Source organism: Rhopalosiphum maidis, chromosome 1 (assembly GCF_003676215.2).
Source record: "Rhopalosiphum maidis isolate BTI-1 chromosome 1, ASM367621v3, whole genome shotgun sequence".
NCBI lineage: Eukaryota > Metazoa > Arthropoda > Insecta > Hemiptera > Aphididae > Rhopalosiphum > Rhopalosiphum maidis.
The window spans coordinates 19,614,522-19,635,827 of record NC_040877.1 but is presented as its reverse complement, the minus strand read 5'-3'; the positions used below and the strand labels follow the sequence as shown (position 1 = coordinate 19,635,827).

General features: G+C 25.3%; 1 protein-coding gene across 3 annotated transcripts; it reads left to right on the top strand.

The window, feature by feature from the left end:
- Positions 1–3,895: 3,895 nt before the first annotated feature.
- LOC113547834 lies at positions 3,896–19,717 on the top strand. Of its 3 annotated transcripts, XM_026948359.1 has the most exons (10): positions 3,896–4,344; positions 4,500–4,592; positions 10,259–10,428; positions 13,271–13,336; positions 16,671–16,934; positions 17,001–17,243; positions 17,797–17,919; positions 18,032–18,251; positions 18,310–18,638; positions 18,936–19,713. In XM_026948359.1, exons 3-10 carry the CDS (start codon positions 10,285–10,287, stop codon positions 19,182–19,184), a joined length of 1,638 nt encoding a protein of 545 aa, XP_026804160.1. In that variant the 5' UTR covers positions 3,896–4,344; positions 4,500–4,592; positions 10,259–10,284; the 3' UTR covers positions 19,185–19,713. The 3 variants fall into 3 exon arrangements, with proteins under 3 accessions (XP_026804160.1, XP_026804161.1, XP_026804162.1); XM_026948360.1 differs by lacking the exons at positions 3,896–4,344; positions 4,500–4,592 and adding an exon at positions 14,444–14,511 and having other exon boundaries at positions 10,352–10,428; positions 18,936–19,716; XM_026948361.1 differs by lacking the exons at positions 3,896–4,344; positions 4,500–4,592; positions 10,259–10,428; positions 13,271–13,336 and adding an exon at positions 14,267–14,511 and having other exon boundaries at positions 18,936–19,717.
- The last annotated feature ends 1,589 nt before the right edge of the window (positions 19,718–21,306 follow it).

The window sequence follows — 21,306 nt, the reverse complement described above, 5'->3', positions numbered from 1 at the left end:
ACATCATTGATCATTCTCAAAATTCAATTACCAACATTTTAAACCCTAAATATTGTGATTAAAAATACATCAAAGTGAAACATAATACATGTATAAAAGAGACCTGTTATTATTAGGTATAACTTATAAAATATGTTCGACAGTAGGTAGTGTAAACATTTTTTTTAAACTTACAATTATATTTATAAAAATCGATTTTGACTACTTCTATAATAATATAACGGTTTTAATAATAAAAAAATGTACCTCTGTGGCTCCGTGTGACATTCCTCTTATAAACCTTCATTATCCGCTGACGGTTGAGTCCCACCAAATTATATCATTTTTTAAATTACACCTTACTAGTATAATATGTAAATATAATACACAACGCGTAATAGATGATTTATCAAACCTAAAATCTAAAGGAATGTTACATTGTCACCAAATATTTACACATTACACAACCGCGCGTTCATTCATAATAAAGTGGAGAGATGTCACGGCCGGTTAATCTGAATTTTTTAAATTCAGTACCGCAGACTAGAATATTATTTAGGTAAGTATTTAAAAAAATAATATTAATGAAATTAATAATTATATAATATGAGTGAGGTATAGTCTTTCATTATAGCTGTCCTGTACTTCGCGGATTTTGTTCATCGGTTATGCAATTTTCTTAAACATTTTATTGACTACAAGTTCAAAAAAAGAACTATAGAATACCATATCAAAAATTGCCACAATGTCACATTTGTCTATGTAAAATTATCTACGAGAATTTGCTTTAATTATACCTACTTTTCTATAAATTAAAAATCAAATAACAATAAAATTATGTAAATTATCATACTATTATATTGTCCAATAAATGAATAGAGCATTTATTTAAAAATTTTATAGTACTAATTTAGTTTTCAATTTATAGTTTTATTCATTTATTTACAGACAGTTAAGATCTATAATATTATATTATATTTTACGCAATTTAGGGAGAACTCTATAACATACTTATACAAACACTCTTTCATAATTACTTATAATATAAAGTTCGGCCGATATGTTCAATGTACATACAAATATAGTGAAATATGCAATCATATAGTATATAGCTATGTACACGATTGCACTAAATGTATAATATTATTATGTTAACATATTATTAATTTCTTTTAAATTGTCGTATAATGCGTATAGATTATATTATGGTATAGTACAATAATAATATGTGCCTTAAATCATTAATTTTTAAAATTCTTTAATATTTATATTTAGCATCGTTTTTACATTATATATTATGTATGTTTGTTTTGAATAAAATCGTTTAACAATTTTAATACAATATATGATATAGGTAAATGTCATATTAGGTAGGTATTTGTATTTTTTTTTTTTAATATATTATATGTGAATTTCAATAAGACATCAACCGAGAAAAAGAAAAGAAAACTTATAATAATTATGATAAGCATTTTATTCTAACTAAAGTTGTCTTTTTATTTGAAAATAATGCATGTACATGCAATAAACTTCTATAAGTTTCCTTAAAAACAACAATTTTTTTTACTATAGTTCGATTTAACGCACGATTTAAATCGTGCGTTTTCCAGCTGATTTAAAACAACTATGACATTTATATTGTTTCAATTTGCATAAAATAGTAAAATACGTTAGGTAGTAGCTATGCAGTAATAGCCAATTGGAATATTAGGATTTACGAATAAGAATAATATAAATTACAAATAATAAAAAATAAAATAAAATTCATTATTAATAATATTATTTATGTATTAGTAAACTATGTGCGGCTGTGGTAGATATAACCGGTTTTGACATATTGTGCAGTATTGCTACTTATTATGCGCAATGGGTAAGATTTTAGAACATTGCTACTACTATACGCAATACGCTACGCTGCAGTCGAGAGCAGCGCATGACTACAGCTGGCTTGGGGCTAATTCATATTTTTTTTTACTAAAAACATGCTTTCGTATTTCTAATAGTACTCAGGTAGTCAGGCCATGATTCGTTGGTCGTATAAACATGATTTTTGTACTAAAATAAATTTGATAGTTTTAACTAAAAACATGTATTTGACAATTTTAGATGATTTAAAACAAATTTTAAACGCAAATAAAATTGGTCTGACAATAATTTATCTAAAAATACTGTTCTGAAATTGTTAATCAACTTCTCATGTTTATTTTAATACTCAAATCATGTTTCAACGACTAACGAGCCCCAAGTATTATTGAAAGTACAAAAACATGTTTTTACGGAACATTTTTTTATATTGTGACGGTCTCATACAAAACGTTTGATAAGTATACCTGTATGACTGTACTACGTAATAACGACTAGAATCTACTCGAGAAAATACAATATTACAATATTGTATTGTAGTTGTGACGAATAGGTATATTGGAATATTTACGAGTATATATAATAGTAATAACCGCCTAATATAATATATTTTGGTTATTAATATACTATAAATAATAATAATTATAATTTCCGTATAGTACCTATATAACCTATACAAATACAAATATTATCTCAATATAAAATACTATCCGTCTAAAGGGGTCATTTTAAAATTTGCATAACTATTCGAATATTAAACGTAATTCAACAATTCTGCAAATATTCAACTATTAAAATATTCACAATTGCAGCATTGGCCACCTGCCATTGGCAATTTACGTGTTATCGACCAAAATATGTTAAACAAAAAATTTTAAACGTGGCACCACTCTGGCACTGACGGGAATTCTATAATATTGTTATAAACAATATAACATAAAATATTACAAACATTGTAATCCTGTACAATAAATAATCATCTAATATAATTTACTATATTGAATTGAATAAGTTAAAAAATGAATAAGAAAATACATAAAAAATAAAGACAATAGGTAGAGAACTATAAAATTTAATGAAAAACATGAATTACATAAGCAATTATTAGGAGATTAGTCACGAAACTAGGGAAGTTTAGAATACAATATAAATAATATAATACATCAATTTTATTTTAAAATATTGAAAAAGATGGTTTGGTATCTGTATTCTGTAGTATTAAAATTTAAAGCAATTAATTTTAAAACGAATTAAAAATAGCATTACAGAGCCTAATAAAAATGTATGACGACGTTTTGAACGAAAAAGCATAAGTACAGTGTTTTACGTAACAATAGGTAAGTTTATTAAAAAATTCAGAAAATTAAAATCATTATCGTAATTTATAGGAACAATCAAAAGGTCTATGTGCAATATGCATATATGTATTATGTGGGTATATCATATATTAAATCTAAATTAAATAAAACGCAAAAAAATATTCTGAACAGGTTCTAGCATAGTATATTTTGGTTTTGATGTACCTATTGGCTAATACTAATCCAGATGAGAGAGAAGATTTTTATAAAGGAATAGGATGTATGAATAAACCATAATTGCGCTTAATAAAGCTCAAATTACGGATAGCTTTATAATTAACTTTATAAGTTTAGGTAATAAGAAAATAAAAATGATTATACTGCTGCAGCATTATGGTAATAATGAAGCACTCTACGTAACGAAATAAGAGAAACAGTTATATAAAGCGACGATATTCGATCTCGCCGCTGACAAGAGACGGGGCGGAATGCATAGTAATAAAATTATAATGTCTATATATTTTATAAGCTGCCTCTGATCGGTATTCGGTGGTCGAACACAACCGAACAAAAAACGGTGATCGTGACGCCGGGCGCCGCATACAATTCGGTTCGTGGTCGGGCCAGGTCGGCGGGTCGTCAAACGTCTCGTCTGTTCGCCCCCGCCCCCGTTCAACACCCACCAAGAGCGTTCGCCGCCGGCCGGCAATCGTCGTTGTAGCGATCGTTGCCGCCGCCGCCGCCGCCACTACAGCTGCAGTTCACCCGGCGCATCGTCGTCACTCTCCTAGTCACCTCGCACTCGTTGCCCGTAGATGCCAGTGCTCGTTGCTCACGATTCGCTCGTCACTTGTGAAACGGTCGTCGGACAGTGCGCGTCAGCTGTGTTCCAGGTCTCGGCAGAACGATTTTAGCGACGAATAATAAAATTAATAACAATAATTAAACAGACGACATTCATCCCGCTGGCTAAAACTCGGTAGATAGCTAGCTGGTTTTAGTATCAAGTGGCTCTGTGACCCGCGTCTGTGCGTACCTACGTCACTCGCCTACGCGCCCACACTTCTTTGGTAATCGATTCTTCGGCCGAGCCGTTCTCAGTATCTACCTGCTGCAATATTTGAGGCGAATTCTGCGCATTTCGACGATCCACTACGTTTAGGCAGTCGGCACGAATAATAGTCCTTTACTCCGTCGTCACACGGTACTTACATCGCTATAAATGTCGTTTAAGACAGTATAATAATTATAATTCCGTATTATTTACATAAATACACAATATTTTCTACTTAAAGTATATCTATAGCTGTAATAAAATGACATATTAATTTAATTGTGATTTTGATTTTCAATCCCCAGACTACAGAGCGCAGTCAACGTTTCGAACACTTATTATCTACTTGTCACGAGCGCAACCGTTCGCCGTCGATAATTTTTCATTTCGTCTTAGAGGTAATTTTTAATTTTATTGTTAATATGTAATAAGTTTTATACATTGCCGACAGACGTCGATGTTATATGTTTGTAGGTACCTTCGTTGTACATAAACACCTAACCTGCGTAGTTATAACCTTTTATTTCAACCTATATATAGGTACCTATAATTATTATTTTTAATATTTTTTTACGACTTTAATTTAAAACTAACTATTACCATTGACATTTAATTAATGTTATTACTAAAAACTTAAAACCGATTTGAGCAAATATTTAACTATTCCTTTGTCATAGGTTATATTCATACGTTTTTACTCAGTTGTCTTACCTACTGAGTATTTATTTTTTTTTAGGTGGGGTGAATTATAATTAATATTTTTACGTATTGTTATTTGTATCTAAAAATATAATGTCAAAAGGTTCTAAATTACGCTTACGATTTTACACATACTCATATAACTTGCGTAAATTTGCCAATATATAAATATTATACTCTAATACTTGTTTTTACAAGTGCTTTTATCTAACCAGTAGATACCTACATTATAAATCGTGGCAATACTGATGTCAGATTTGTCCCATCAGCAATTTTTAACGAACCACTGACTTTCACTAAAAGTTGAAAGTGTACGTTACAAATAATATAATATTCATCTATACAGGATTTTACGTTACAGCTGACAGCTGTTTTTAGATGCATATTATTAGTTTTTTTTATTCGTTATTTCGTTCCCGTGTCATTAGTTGTATAGCTGCTACCCATTACCCACATCATTGCAGACTGCAGCGTACTTCCTAGTTCCTATAATACACATCGCCATACGCGCATTTCTTTTATATTATTATGAAATTAATTTAATGTAAAATAGATTTATTATAATATTTTAAAAGCTCTTGTAATTAAAAACAACAATAATTCTTGAAAAAAAAAAAATCCGCACTGACTATTCTGTACAGTAAAGGTCTTATATATTTTTAGATCGGTAAAAAATAATATTTCTTTTGATGTCCCCAATGAGTGGTATTTATTATACTTCAAATGTATAGCGAGTGTCGAGATTTGAAAACATTCACTGGTCAAATTTGATAATAATTATTAATAATAATGTACAAATAAAACTTTTCATAGATATGTAGTATAGTAGGTACTTAGTATTTATAAATCATAATAAAATATAGTTTAATTTTTATACATAGTATAAGATAGTTATGAATTATGATACATATTTAGATAATAAATGTGATGTTGATTTGAACAAACAAATTAATTATCTATATATTACTGCTTATTTAAACTTAAATGTGATTCATATTAATTGTTCTGCTTTGTTTCTTTGTTAAAATATTCAACTCAATAATTTTATTAGAATATATAACCATATATATGTATATATAAGGAACTTCAATACAAAGTTTAAAGTTTATTGAAGAAAAGCATACCTCATTACAGTTATACCCCATATATGGGTACCTAGATACTTAATTTAACAAAACTATTTAATTTTCCATCTATTAGTATTGGTTTCTGAAATACATGAACAATTTAAAGATTCATACTTCTAATTTAAATGTTTAAAAAATGTTTATTTAGGTAATAAAACTCTTTTTAATAAAAATATTAAATTAACATACCATAAATTTTATTTTTATTTTACTCAAACTCAGGGCATTTAATTCTGTTTATATATTTAAATTTTATAATTTTAGCATAGTATAATTTAATCCATAGTTAATAGATAATGAATAATGACATAATAATCAAAATAAAAACCACTTATTAGTTTTTAATTTATTTGAAATAAGATAGGTATCTACTTACTCATTTATATTTTAGAAGTCTTAGCAAATTAATCTTATAAATTATGATTGTGTTATTCTATTCATTGTAAAACAATAGCTGAGTATTAAAAGTATTAAGAATTAGTCTATATTTAAGTATCCAATTTCTGATTGAACTGGCACTTGTGCCAAACTTCAAGCTTTTTTTTTTGTGTAGATAAATCACATAGTTATTTATAGATATATTATTGATCAGTGAACATAATTTGTTAAATTTCTAGCATATCAAACAAAATATACCTTTGTACATTTGTAATTGTATTTTTCATTTAATAGAATGTTAATTTTTTCCAATAATTAGATTATTTTAATAAGCCCTTAGTTTATATTCTTGAAGTAGTCACTGCCCACTGGACAAACACTTCTATCATGTCACAAATCCATGTTATCTCTTCTTTTTAAAATAAATTTGCTTATGTCTATAAAATAAAAATTGTATTTTTATATTTTTTTAAAAAAAAGAAAAGAAAGTGGTTGATAATTTATATGGTTAACCTATTTAATTAATTACATTCAATGGTGTAATAACTGTAATAATTTTTACTTTAAATTTTTTCAAATGTACCTAGTTTATACATTTTTATTTTAAGATCTTACTAAATACATTTTATTTCTGAGTGTTTGGTTCCCTTTTTCAGATAAATATTAATTTATAAATTTTAGTAGGTATTGATGAACACAATAAAATAATTGTAGATTATCAACTACTTACAACATGTAGTTTAATACAAAAGATCTCGTACTATACATAAAAGAATATCACTTCTTTACGAGATAATTTGGTACACAAATGCTCAAAAACATAGAATTAACAGCATATTATTTACTGTTTACAATAGAAAAATCTTTTTATTTTTTCTAATTAAAATTTAAAATTTTATTAATTTTAAATTAAACTAGATTTATTTATTAAATAGAATTTGAAATTTTATGTTGATAAAAAATGTGATTAGTCAAAAAAAGACAACCACAATTTTTTTTTCAATATTTTATTAAATTACTGTTTTCTGCAAAGATAAAAGTTTAGAATTTATTAATATGATCATAAATTAAATACAGTCATAAATAATATAGGTACTATATTTACTTTATGAATCATAAAATAATTATTGACTAAAACTTAACGTTATTGAATATGATTTATTGAAGTTTGTAAGCGATATGTTTTATAGCCACTATAGACATTTGGCAAATAATCTTTTTCATTGTATTCAACAAAACACAATGAGGATTAGTTATGTTATTAGTTTATGATAACATTTTTAATTTTATTACTTAATTGATTTGCAATATAGCATATTTGTTATTATTATAATCTATGGTTATTGGTTAGTGAACGTTCTTGTATAATTGTAATAGATACAAACATTAACAATATCTTATAAAATTATAATGTGTGCTGCAGATAAAATATTTTCAATATAGTTATAAACTATGTGCAGTGTGCACCAATGGTTTTATAATGTAGATGTCATGATTGTTTATTTCATATTTAATACAAGTACCTAATATATTGATATTACACTAGTTATTTATGTCAAAATTGTTTTTGAGTTTGTCATCACTCATAACAAATAAGAATGCAATTTTTAAGATGTCTTTATATTATAACAGTACATACAGGTTAATTACTATGTCATCAGATTTGTAATATTCAATTTAAAATATTATATATATTATTGTTACAATAATTATAATTAAATTAATTTATTTTTAATGAGTCAATTTTTTTTATATTGTATATTATTGCAATGCTGATGTAATTAATAAAATTAATATCTATGAATTTAAAAAATACCATATAGTTAGATAATTTCCAAATTGATTATTTTAGATTTGAAAAAAAAAGAAAAATTTGAGCACAAGTTAACACTAGATATTAGGTGTTAGTCGTGTTGGATATTTGGCTATTTTGCTTAGCTCAACACAGGATATTTAAGTATCAGAGTACTAATAAATATTATAATTTATGATATATTTTTAATTTGAAAACTATAAGAAACTATCACAATTGAATAATGATTCAGAATTGGGCTTGTTTTCATTAAAATATTTTTAAATATTTTTTTATGTTAATGTCTGCTGGTATTTTTTGTTATGTTCAACTAAACTAATGATTACTGAAAATATTGACAATACTTAGGGCTCAAAATTAGTTATTAGTTTATTTTAACTGAAAATTGTGATATGCACTGGCCTCAAATTAATAATTTCTAAAGCAAATAGGTACATTACCTAACATTTTTTTTTTCATTGTTTAAAAATAACCTTTGTTACTGCAACCAGCTAGTAAATATCTAAGTGTATGGAATTACAACTTAAAATAAATTGTATATACAATTATAATTCATTATTGATATATTTTATGCATTAATGTTTTTATTCTTGGAAAAACCTACCAACTGATCTAACTATTAAGTTATAATATAAATCGTGTTAATTAATGAATTATTAAAATTACAATTACATATTATATTTTCACCTAATCAGGTATATCTATAGTATTTTTAAAAATCGCACTTTCATTATTCTTAATTCAACGAAGTATTTATAGAACTGCATTCTTGCAAATTGCAATTATAGCATTTCATATTATTTATTGGTATACAATAATTAATAAAAATATTAAATATGTTGATATAATCACAGACAATAATATAAAATATAATATAGGTAGTCGATGTTTGTATACAGAATTTATTCTGTGGTATTTATAGGTACCTAATAGCATTAATTATACAATGTATAATCCGAGGTATAATCAATATTCAATGGTACCTGTTAGTTATAATATGTACCTATGTAGGTATTTTGTATATATATATGGGTATTGGGTATTAATGGTTATGTTATGTTCAAATTTCTAAGAATGAAGGGCGGGTGACTATTATACTGACTGAACATTAAAATATTGTCTTGTTGCGTGGTAACTACTTACCTAAAAAGTAATACGCAATATGAGTTGCACGACGTAATAAGTCGTTGACATTCTTTAGTTTATATATATATATATATATATTTATATTCTATTTACTGCATAATTTGTATATATATCATTCTAACGAACATGACCGATACATAAAAGGACGATGTTGTTTTCATCCCCTTTTTAAGACGAGTTTTAAATAGTATGCTTATAAAGTTATAAATAAAGATGGGCTTACTATTTAAAAGGATCAAATCTACAATGTAAACATTTAACTTGAATACACTGCTGTCAGTTCAGTTTTTAGTAGATAGTTATCTCCGCGAGTGGTGCGAGTTAAAAATTTAAAAAATGTACGTGTATTTCATTTTAAAATATTAAAATAATTACCTAATTCTAAGTTAAATTGTCATTCGTATTTTGTGTGGAAATTATTATTATGCTTTTACTGTCCAACTCCAACATAGTGTGAAGTTTTTAATTTTATTTATTTATCGATATTGCAACAATGTGGAATCTATTTATTATTCTTATTTTAATTTATTCACAGCATCTTTCCAACCTATACAAATAAATTTCGATTAAATAAACTAAAATAACTTGTTGTATGTACCGCTGATTTCTTGCCAATTAAATTGGCTATCTCTCTGTATTTTTAACTCGTAGACTACTGTTAATAGCTATTACTATTTACTTATTGCTTTGTTGATGAGTGTGAGACGCGCTTTGAGTTTCGAAATTAAATTGTATAGGAGGTACCTCGGTGTTTAAAAACAACACATTTTTGTAGCTTTTAAATTATAGTAATTGGTATAATAGTGATTATTGAATACCTGCCTATTTACAAAACAAAATTATTTATAATTTATTTTAAAAAACGGAACCTTTGACGTCATTGGTATATTTTTTTTGGCAGATTCTTTATTTGGCTACATTTCTATAATGGAAGGTGTAAATGCCGATATCATGCAATCTGGTTTGCAACGTCTGTGGGCCAAACGTCAGGGTACGATCTTAGGTCATGTGCATGAAATTCGGGATGAAATATTGGACCAGGGTCAATGTGCATCATCATTTGATAACCAGGTTAGTTTATTTATGTAACTACGTAAAGTGAATTAATAGATAATTTAAGTAAATAATAAATATAAGTACACTTAAGATAATGATTATATACATGAATGAAATTTATATATTATTTAGATTAAAGAATACAAAATAGAATTTCTGATAAATACATTGTACAGTGTACAGTGTACAATGTACACAGTACTTATGGACTTAGGTAGGTACCTACTTAGTCAGTGGCGGTCAAATGATTTTGTCATAGGGGGGGATGCGGTGTAAAAATTAAAACAAAATTTAAAACATTAACATTATAGTACAGTATATAATAAATTTAATTTATTTAATTTAAAAAAGTCATGGGGGATCTATTCCCCTCACTCCCTTCCGTTTGGCTATCACTGTACTCAGTACTCAAAGATCTTGTACTATTGAAAGTACTTACATTGTAGGTACAAATGTAAGTATTAATATTACCTATAAATAAAATATAAGAAGTGAGATTTTCCAAAATTTGATTCAATAATGAATTTTAAATAAGGTACCTAGTTCATAATCAGATATATTTATAATATAATATATAAATAATATAAAAATATAATATTAAGGATTTGAATTATTGATAGTGTATTTATTGTTGTAGGTAGGCAGATTTATCATATAATTTTAATATGTTAATATAATTAAACAATTTTAGACATTAGTCAATAATTAAAATTTACGTTTTTAATTTAACATTTCAAATATCTACTGAAGTATTGAACACAATAGCATAACGAATGATTTGACTATAGTTTTATTAATCTTTTACTTATATATGGTATAACTTGTAGAAATTTTTGTTAATAATTAAAGCTTCAAGTATAGTACATTAGTACCTACTAATGATACCTACCAACCTACCTATATATTTTCTGACCATTGCGATTGCGACTATAGAAAAAAAAGCAACAATGAGACAAATAATAGATATTATATTTTGAACTACCTAGGTACTTTCATCTAAATGTTTGTTTTATCTATGGGTAAATTATAAGAAATAAAAATTTTCTAAGTTCGCCATTTGCCGTTTTAGTGATATTTAAATGTTTTAAATGAAGATATTGAACTATGATTTTAGATTTATCCTTAAACCGACTTAAAGTTTTATGAATGATAATGAATTATAGGTGTAGTGGTGACCATGCTGTTTAAAACATTGTCGTAAGCCGGCCTCGTAACTCAATGTATATCTATAAATATATAATAAATATCTATGAAAAAAATCTAAAAGATGCAGTTTAATATATTGATATTATGGGAATAAACTTCAAAAATTATATTAATTATTCAAAAAGTGTTATAAAATGAATAAATATGCATTATTTTTGTTATTGTTAACATTTTAATTGAACATAATTATAAAATTAAATTAAATTGTATAAATATAATAAAAAATAATTATTAAATCTATCGTTTGATTCAGCATATAGATGGCCATGTAGTATGTGAAGGCTCTTGGCTCTTAATTTTTAAATTACATTTTTTTTTGTATTTATTTATTTATTATTTTAAATATGAAAAATCATTTAAATTTGATAAAATATATAATAAACAGTATTAGACTTAAGTCTTATGTATAATGATTTATGAAACTCATTTTTGTCGAATCATATTTAGAATATGCTGTTTCTTAAAAAATATGTAAATGCATGCAATTTTGAACCTTGATCATTCATAGTATTATGACATAATAATAATATAAAATGTAAATTATTTAGCTGATTGTAAACCTATAAATTATGAAAGCATTTCTTTTATTTAAAAACTTGTTTGTGTAATTTAAAAAAATATTAATTTTATAAATAAAATTTGCCATGTATCTTTTTATTATAAACGTCAAAATACGGTTTTCTATTATTATAAATGTAAGTAAGCCATTTCGAGTGTTTTAAATAAATAAATTTTAATTATAATGATAATATTTTGAACTGTGAACACATTTAAATGTTGAATAATTATTTTTAAAATCTTTAAATATCTTTAAATGTATTAAAAATAATACAAAAAATTTAGTTATAATTTAAATCTGTGATTATAAAATGAGATTTAAATCTTCGTTAATGCCCTATATTATAAAATTTTAGATGTTTTACATGTGAAATTATAAACAAAATAAATTAAAATGCATAATGATTTAAAATGTTTCATTGACAGTAATGAGTTTTTTTAAATACCTATTTGCATTAAAATAATTATTGGAATTATCAATCAAGAAAAAAAAGTGAATACATAATAATTAATGATATGTTTAAACAAAAAGTTCCTGTTTAATACAAATTACTTAATAAATATTATAAGGACACATTTTAATCATAATTGAAGTGAATGTAAATTATTTAAGGTCATTAATTATAAGTGTTTTTGAATTGTATGTACTAATTATATACTTGAAATTGAGTATAATTTTGGCTTAACGCCTAATTTTGTTGCATTTTTATAATTTTGTTTCAAATTCATCTCCATTACTTTGGTGATAAAAATAAATTGTCTAACTTTTTCAATTTGTTAACTACATCACTGTGGAAGTCAAATATGAGTAGATATTGCATAAGAAAATAAAATATGAACATTTTTATCTTTTAAATATAAGACATCTCACTCTTAATAACATTTAAATAAATCAAGTGTAATTAATATTTTAAATTTTGATGTAAAATAAAAATGTGGAGTATAGTGTTAAAATTAAAATTTGTTTGAGAAGTTAGATAAAACAATTTAAGTTGTAATTTTATGAAGATAAACAGTATTATTAATAAGTTATATATAAATATTAAATATATGTTGATTTGTCATTATTATATCATTACAATTTTGTTTTTAGCCAACTGATGGAGAATTACTTGGGGACAGAGTCAAGTCTAGGGATGAAGCTCGTTACTTGGAAAAAGTTAGTATTGTTTTTAAGTTAAAATTTTATTATAATTGTTGGTAGGTAACTTTATCCATAGATAAATTACAAAAAGAAACATAAAAAACATATTTTATGATTATGATTAAAAATAAAAAATATTTTTATTTTTCACTAAATAGTAAATACTTATATATTGATTTGCATAGACTTTAAATTTGATTTCAAAGTGTAATACACAACAATTAATTATTTTGAATATTTCATTGCTAGTTTTAATTAAGTTTCAGAAAAAGCCATAAAATTTCAATATATATTATATTGTGTTCGAGTATTTGAGTACTAATATTAATTGAATAGTGAGTTAGTGAGGTTTCAATAAAGCATCCTTTTTTCAAATTCATTTTAACTTATGATTTCATGTGGCTTCTGTACCATTATATTATTTTAACTAGGTAGTATTTAAACAATTGTCTATTAGTCTTTCTTTTTATTCAATAGTATACAGTTGAGTTTCTTGTGTATTCAATGTGTACATGTATAAAGTCTATTTACGCCTCAGGCTTATTTTTTAACTAATATGAAGTTCATGAACTCCTTTTACCAGAGCCCTGTTCTTGTCAGTTCAGGGTTGGTAAGTTATTATCTCTTGGTAAGTTATTAGTATGTTAAAACTATTTTATTTTTCTGTAAGTAAGTAATTACATATATATTATGATGCAATCTATATAAAAAAACATGAATGCACACATTGAGTTGTTACATTTTAGTATTTAACTAAATAATAAATATGTTGTATCCCAATTATAATACTTATAAGTTATAACCTTCAAGTATAATTGCAAATGATTAAGTGTTGCATTCTTATTATTATTTTTATACCTAGATTTTGTTAATACCATGCTATTTAATACAATTATTAAATTAGATTAATTTTTTTTCTTTATCTATTAAATATAATTATAAATTATATAATTACAATAGATTATGTAGCAGCTCAAATTGTGCATTTCATCACAGAATTATTATGTAATTTGCTGTTTTGGATTATTATTATTGTTGTTATTTATTTGGATTCAACTGTCATCGATACGGTGCCTGTTAAAAAAAAAAAAACATGTTCGCCAATGTAAATTCTGTTTACAGGACTCATCAGTTACATGCATGGTTTTTATATCCATGACGGACTCCATATTATCAGAACGAAGTTGCTTGTGAGTTTTTGTTGCGACTAAAAAAAAAAAAAAAAAAAAAATGAAGTATTATCATGAAATACTGGCCAAGTAGCTTTACTACTTACAAAACTATTTAGAAATCTATATGATTCTAAAATTACAACTTATAGACTTATAGGTAGATTCGTATTAATCGTATTTATCATCTAGTATGACAGAAACAATTTGTATGTGAATGATTTATACTAAATTATAAATATATTTTTTTACTTGAACACTCATATAAAACGCAAAACTCTCAGATTTGTTGTAATATTTGGTTAAGCAAAAATAGGATTTTAAAATTTGAAACATAAGTAATACAAACATTGAGAATTTTATTTTACTCATTGTTAATATATTTTAATTTTAATTGTCCAATTAAATATTTTGATACCATTTGAGTAATTATTAATGATACTATTACACACAAATATTTTTTTTTAATCAGACTATTATTATGATGCAATATTTTTTACTTATAAGATAATAAGATGTAAAAACAAATTAGTTATATAATTTTTTTGTTTTTATGTTCTTTATATGTATTTGAAAAATTTTAATCTGAGGGTTTTGAGGATATTAAATTTTTATTATTATAATGCCAATAATGAATGAATATTATACACATGAGAAACATAACTAAATATATTTCATTCTCTATTTTTCTTAAACCAATCCCTCTTATGTGATTCTTAATATAATGTTTTTATATTTTGAATTCAATTATTATTTATTAAACAGTTATATTCTATATAAAAAATAAAAAATAAAAAATGTAATATTAGTGTAAGTTTTTTTCTAGTTAAACTAATAGATTCATGGTAGTTATATAATATATCGTATTTTATATCTAAATATTCTATCAATGCATCACAAAAGTAAAAATAAAAATACATAATTTTAAAGATACTAAACTTATTAGATAATATTATATTCTATAAATATCTAATAGTCAGTTTAACATAAATTAAAATATTTAATTCTTTTATACTATATAGTATACAAAAAATTAAAATTATTATTCAACCTTAAATTTTGGAATTTTTAAATCATTTCTTAAGTTTTAAGTATTCTCAATAATATAGCATAGGTAGACATTAATCAATTTAAAGACTAAATAAAAGTTTAATACATATACATTTTAATTTTTAAAATTTCAAAGCAAATTTATTTTATTATTTTTTTTTCTTGATTTCTTCAAAAAAATCTTTAAAAATGTACTTAATAAAGTTTTAAAAGAACTGTTCAAAAAGAAGGAAAAAAGTATTATTTTATTAATAATGGTTTTCAAAATTTTTGCTATTGAATTTAATTTTCATTATACTAATAGTATATACTATTGTAATTTAAAACATTTATGAGATTAAATAAAAAATCATATCATTACCCTTTCATAATAATGTATCTAATTTTAACTAGAATTCAAAAATTACAGATATAATGATTATAGATAGACCTAGTTATACTTATTTGTTTCTAATACCTATTGTTATTATTTGTTTTTCAACATAGGATTTCATTTCTGGTTGACAACTTTTCTGAATTTTATGTTGAGTTATTATTAATAAAAAATATCTACAAGAATTGAACTATAATTATTTTCACATACTGTGTTTGGGATGCAAAATAAACGTGAAATATTGTAATTTTATATTGAAAAAAAAAAACAACTGATAAATAATTAAAAATACATGGCGTGCTTTAAATGTTGGTAGAAAAACACGTGTGATTGATATACTTTAAGTCTAGAAACTTACATAGTGAATCTTGGATGTGCAACAAGGAGCTGTGCTGTGGACTATGGAGGATACTGGGAAACAACACAATCAATTTTGGATACCACTTCACGTGCCGCTTTGTCAAGGTTTTCTCTTAAATTTATCAAGATCATATGTTTTTCTGCCACCATCAATATTGCGCTATTGGAAACATTCTAAATTATATATCACTATTATTTTCAAATTAATATCTCCTTAATGTTTAAATCTTTTTCCTTTTATATTCAATCAATTTATAACCTTCAAATTTAATAATAGTTTTTTCTTAATCTGTAGTTATAAGGAATAACTAATATATCCTTTAAAATATAAGTAGCTAATCCACTTTTCTCAGTATAGGAAAATATAATTGATTTTTGTTTTTTGATGTGTTTTTAGGAGCTTGCTGATACCTCTGGTCCAGAAAAAATCAGTGTTTCATCTACATTCAGCAGCTTAACAACTACAAATTTAAAAAATTCTGATTGGAGTATTGAAGAAACTTCTGTGGTTAACCTGGATGGAGCTGAGCTCAATGATTTTCCTGCTAAATATTCAGTTCCATTATTACGGCCATATGAGTTTGCTGCTGTCGGTGTTTGGATCCATCCAAATATTGTGCCTGGATTTAAATATAAAGTCCGTCCCATTGAAAATAAAGAGGTAGTTGAACAGAAAAGTGATTATTTTATTAAAATATTCCTAATATGATATTTTTAATTTGTTTAGCGTACAAGATTCTTATTTGATAACAGAGCATTGGAATTAATGAGCATTGGCCGTGGTTATTCTAGACGATTAACATTTGAAGCTAGTCCAGGATTATTGAATGACAACGAAAATTATTTTTGGACTGATTCCATGCCTTCTGGTTATGCATTTCAAGTGCATGTTGTGTCTGTTGGAGACAACTTCACTGTTTTTGATGCAAACAATGTTGCTGTGGCTACAATAGAAGTCACTAAAATCCCGGTAATTTTAAATATGTTGTGTTCACTTCAAACTATTATTTTTTTTAAGAGAGAGATTTTGGTAAAATATTAACTTACTGTTAAAATGTCTTTTTTCATACAGCTTGAAACATTTATAAAACTATCCAGGGGTATAATAGTTTTATTTTTATATATTTATGTCAAATTTATATTATTTAATTTTGATGTGAAACATCTAATGGCGCGGTACGGTAGTAGTGAGATCAACTGTAGCGTGGCAACGCCCCACTTGTGGCTCGTTGGCTCAATTCGTCAAAGCTCGGCAAAAAAATAATAATAATAATAATTTTCAACATTATTACAAAAAGAAAATTGTTGATGTTTCACATTTGCCAGGCGTCCAGCGACGGCTCAGTTTTGATTTAATTTTTAAGTATCCATAAATTCATGAACATTTTAACTGGTCATAAATACATGTTAAAATAATTAATTATGTATTTAAAATAAATTTAACATTCATTGACCAATTACTACTGGTTTTATAAACACCAACCTCATAAATATATTTATTAATTATAATTGGTAATTTTTAGAATGCTCAGAGAGAAGTCAATCATGAAGTAATAAAAAATGGAGAGGTGAGGAAAAATGTAGAAGTCAGCATGTTGTGTAAAGTAGATTGGTTCTATAAAGAAGATTCATCTGCAATAACACCAGTAAGGTTTTTGTATTTTTTAATAAAATATATTAGTTGTGAATTAATTTTAAACTATAAATATTATTTAATATTATTATTTCATAACGTTTTTAATGAATTGTTCTGTTTAGGTTACTGGTATTGCTATAGCTTCTAAGCTACCACGTGGATCAGCGAAGCTTATTAAGATATTAGATGCTTCTATTGGTTTTATACCATGTCGAGGTTTTACTTTAATACCTGGTGTAGATGATAAACAACGACAATTGGTATTGAACGGGTGTAATATTGGTGATGCTCCCACTATGTATACAATGACAGGTTTAGAACCATATGAATTGCCTGTGATTGGTAAATAATAATATATGATCGTGTATTGCAGTGTAAAATAACTTAATTTTTTTTTTAGGTACTTATGTTGACCCAAGAATCATGCCTGGTTTTCATTATAAAGTACGTCCTACAGGTCGTAAAGATTATTTGTTTGAAGGTAATGCGTTACAATTGGTTAACATTGGAATGGGATATGGAAAACGTATGACATTTAAACCTGACAGCCATAATCTTAACAATAACACAAACTTTTTCTGGAGTGATTCATATCCAGAAGGTTATGGGTTTGAACCTCAAGCTGTATTTTGTGGAATGAAGTTTGATGTTATGGACGATACTCAGCGTATCGGTGAAGCCACAGTATTCCGTAGTGATAATCCTCAAATTGAGGATCAACAGTGCATTGTAAGGATATTAGCATAGATTATATCACACTATAGATAAACAACACCAATGGCCAATGCAATCATTTATTGTTTATTATTTTAATTTGGATTTGATTTACTAGTGATGCATGAGATAGAAATAGGAGAGAGATAAGTATCTACTTGTCTTCTGCTTCCATGTGCAACTGGTGAGTCAAAACAAAAATAAAATAATTGACGATAAATTATTACATTGGCATTGTGTATCTATACTGTTATTTAATCTATAGTATTATTAATTTTAATTTAATATTGAAAATTAACTTTTAAATTTTAGGTTAAAGGTACAACTGGAGTGACCGTAACAAAATATATTCATGTGGATGTTACATGTCAAGTGATGTTGAAGAGTGATAAATCTGACAATGAGTCTCATTCCGTTCGTGTTTCTGGTACTGCAGTTGTAGTCAAATACCCTAAGCAGAACGAGTCTAAATTATTGTATATCGATAATGTTGGTCTTAGTTCTAAGCTTAACTTGGTGTTTATGAATCAAAAGTCTCATATTATTTTTCAAGCTAAATAATCACATTAGATAATTCATAAGTTCAGCTTAAGCACTCCAAGACAAGCATAGATAATTATTTTGTTCCTTTTACAGTTTATAAATTTGCCATTTTCTGTAAATCTACCTTGAGTATTTTTTATTGTCTTATGGTTTATTGGTTTAATATTCTCAATTTGTTAGACATTCGTTAAATATTTTTTATAGTTATGAAATATTTTGTATTTTTATTTGTTTTTGGCATACAACTTAAAGTTTTGATTATTGCAGGGTCTGTGTGCTAAGCAAAATTTATGGATAATTATTGGTACAGTAATCTTATTATTTTATTACTGAATAAATAATTATTTGAACTGATAAATTTGATAATTAATCGCTGGAGAGAGCACAAATGTGTGTTTGGTTTTTAATGTATATTATTGTTAAAAATATATCTTAATAATTTTCTTATCCTTCACACATTATATTAACTTTTGTGTTTTTTTTTAAATTTATTTTTTTCAGTACTCAGTAGTTAACAATTGAGACAATTTTAATTTTTATAGTAATTTTTACTAGAAAACTATGTATTTATTTATTTAGTATTTTATGACTGAATTCCATGTTTATTAGCATAAACAATATTATATATTTATTATTATTCAAATTATTAAAATGTAATAATATTATTTTTCATTGGGACTATTACAAAAGAAGTATATTATAATTTATTTCAGTTTATCATGTTAACTTATAGTGATTTAATGTCTTGTTTAATAAATAAAAAAAAAAAATTAAATCATGTGTTTAAAGAATGTGGTTTATGTTTTAGTGGGAAAAATTAATTTTGCTTGCAGTCTCTTTTTTAAACTGCCTGTTTGAGCAGTTGATTCCCTTTACGTACAGCTCTATAATTATTTAAATTGTAATAATTATATTTGTTTAATATGTGTTGATAAAATATAATATATACGAGTAGGTAAGTATGCTATAATTTTATTCTATTAGTATGTTGTAAAATGTAAGAATACAATTAATAACTGTACATAGCTATACAACTTGTGGGTCTCAAAACTAAGTATATGTAAATTTTAGACATTTAAATATCATTTAAAAAATATTTTTGATTTCTTTAATACATTTTGAAAAAAAAAATGTGTGTATAAATTAATTGATCTAAAGTAAAATTAAGTTTTAGTATTTTTTTTTTTATTGAATAAGATTTTAACATCACAGGTTATTAGTTTATAAAGTTTTTAAGAATTTAAGATATAAATAAGTAAACATACATAGAAAAATATAGTTAATGGGAGTTCTTAAAGATTAGGGAGGGTATCTATTAGAGTATTTAGAATATTAGATTTATAGTTTATACAATGTTAGAAATGGCGTATAAGATGGGTTTTAGTTAATAATTTTATGATTTATATGGCGTTGTTTTCGTTAAGAGTTTCTTCTATGTCAGATAGTATAGAGATTGGTTCATAATCTTTTTTTTAAATCCTTAAAACCATTGTACACTTTTTTGTAATTTTTTATTGAAAATAACTGTGGAACAATTTGAAGATTTTTTGACTGAAATTACTTTTTTTTAAATTTGATTATTGATCCAAAGAAAAATAAATCCATGTTGATGCCAACAGACTTTTAAATACATTTAGGTAAGTACCTACAATTTACACTCATAAAGCTAAGAGTAATGGCGGCTATTCTTAAAATATAGGTTTAGCAAAACATAAGAAATAACCATCTACCCTGAATAATATTTATCCATATAACATCCCATCTACTGAATAGTTTATTCAACATGTTAAAATATAAATAGTTACTAAATACTATTATACTATTAAAGTATTTCACAATATTATTCTGTATGATTCGCATACGAAAAATTACATGGACAAACCACCCCACCAACCTCTAACTAAAGTTGTAGCGCTTGACATGTCATAGGTCCATAGGAGTAAATAAAAATAAAGGAAAGTCGAAATATCGTATACATTTTCACCCCCCCCTCCTGAAATAAACACTGCTTGTTTATGTAGAACGCAAAAAGAAATTACAAAACTCTCATTATTAATGAATTCTCCATAACATGCGAGTGTGTGACAGTAGGTGTTTTAGAATCATGAAGGCTAGAGATCTCTATTCTCTAGCCTTCTGT

Bases quoted from the DNA above. Each gene is read 5' to 3' on its own strand.
- LOC113547834 (XM_026948359.1), top strand. From the start codon at position 10,285: ATGGAAGGTGTAAATGCCGATATCATGCAATCTGGTTTGCAACGTCTG. The intron at 18,252-18,309 runs GTAAATAATAAT...TTTTTTTTTTAG, and splicing joins ATATGAATTGCCTGTGATTG to GTACTTATGTTGACCCAAGA. The intron at 18,639-18,935 runs GTAAGGATATTA...TTTAAATTTTAG, and splicing joins TTGAGGATCAACAGTGCATT to GTTAAAGGTACAACTGGAGT.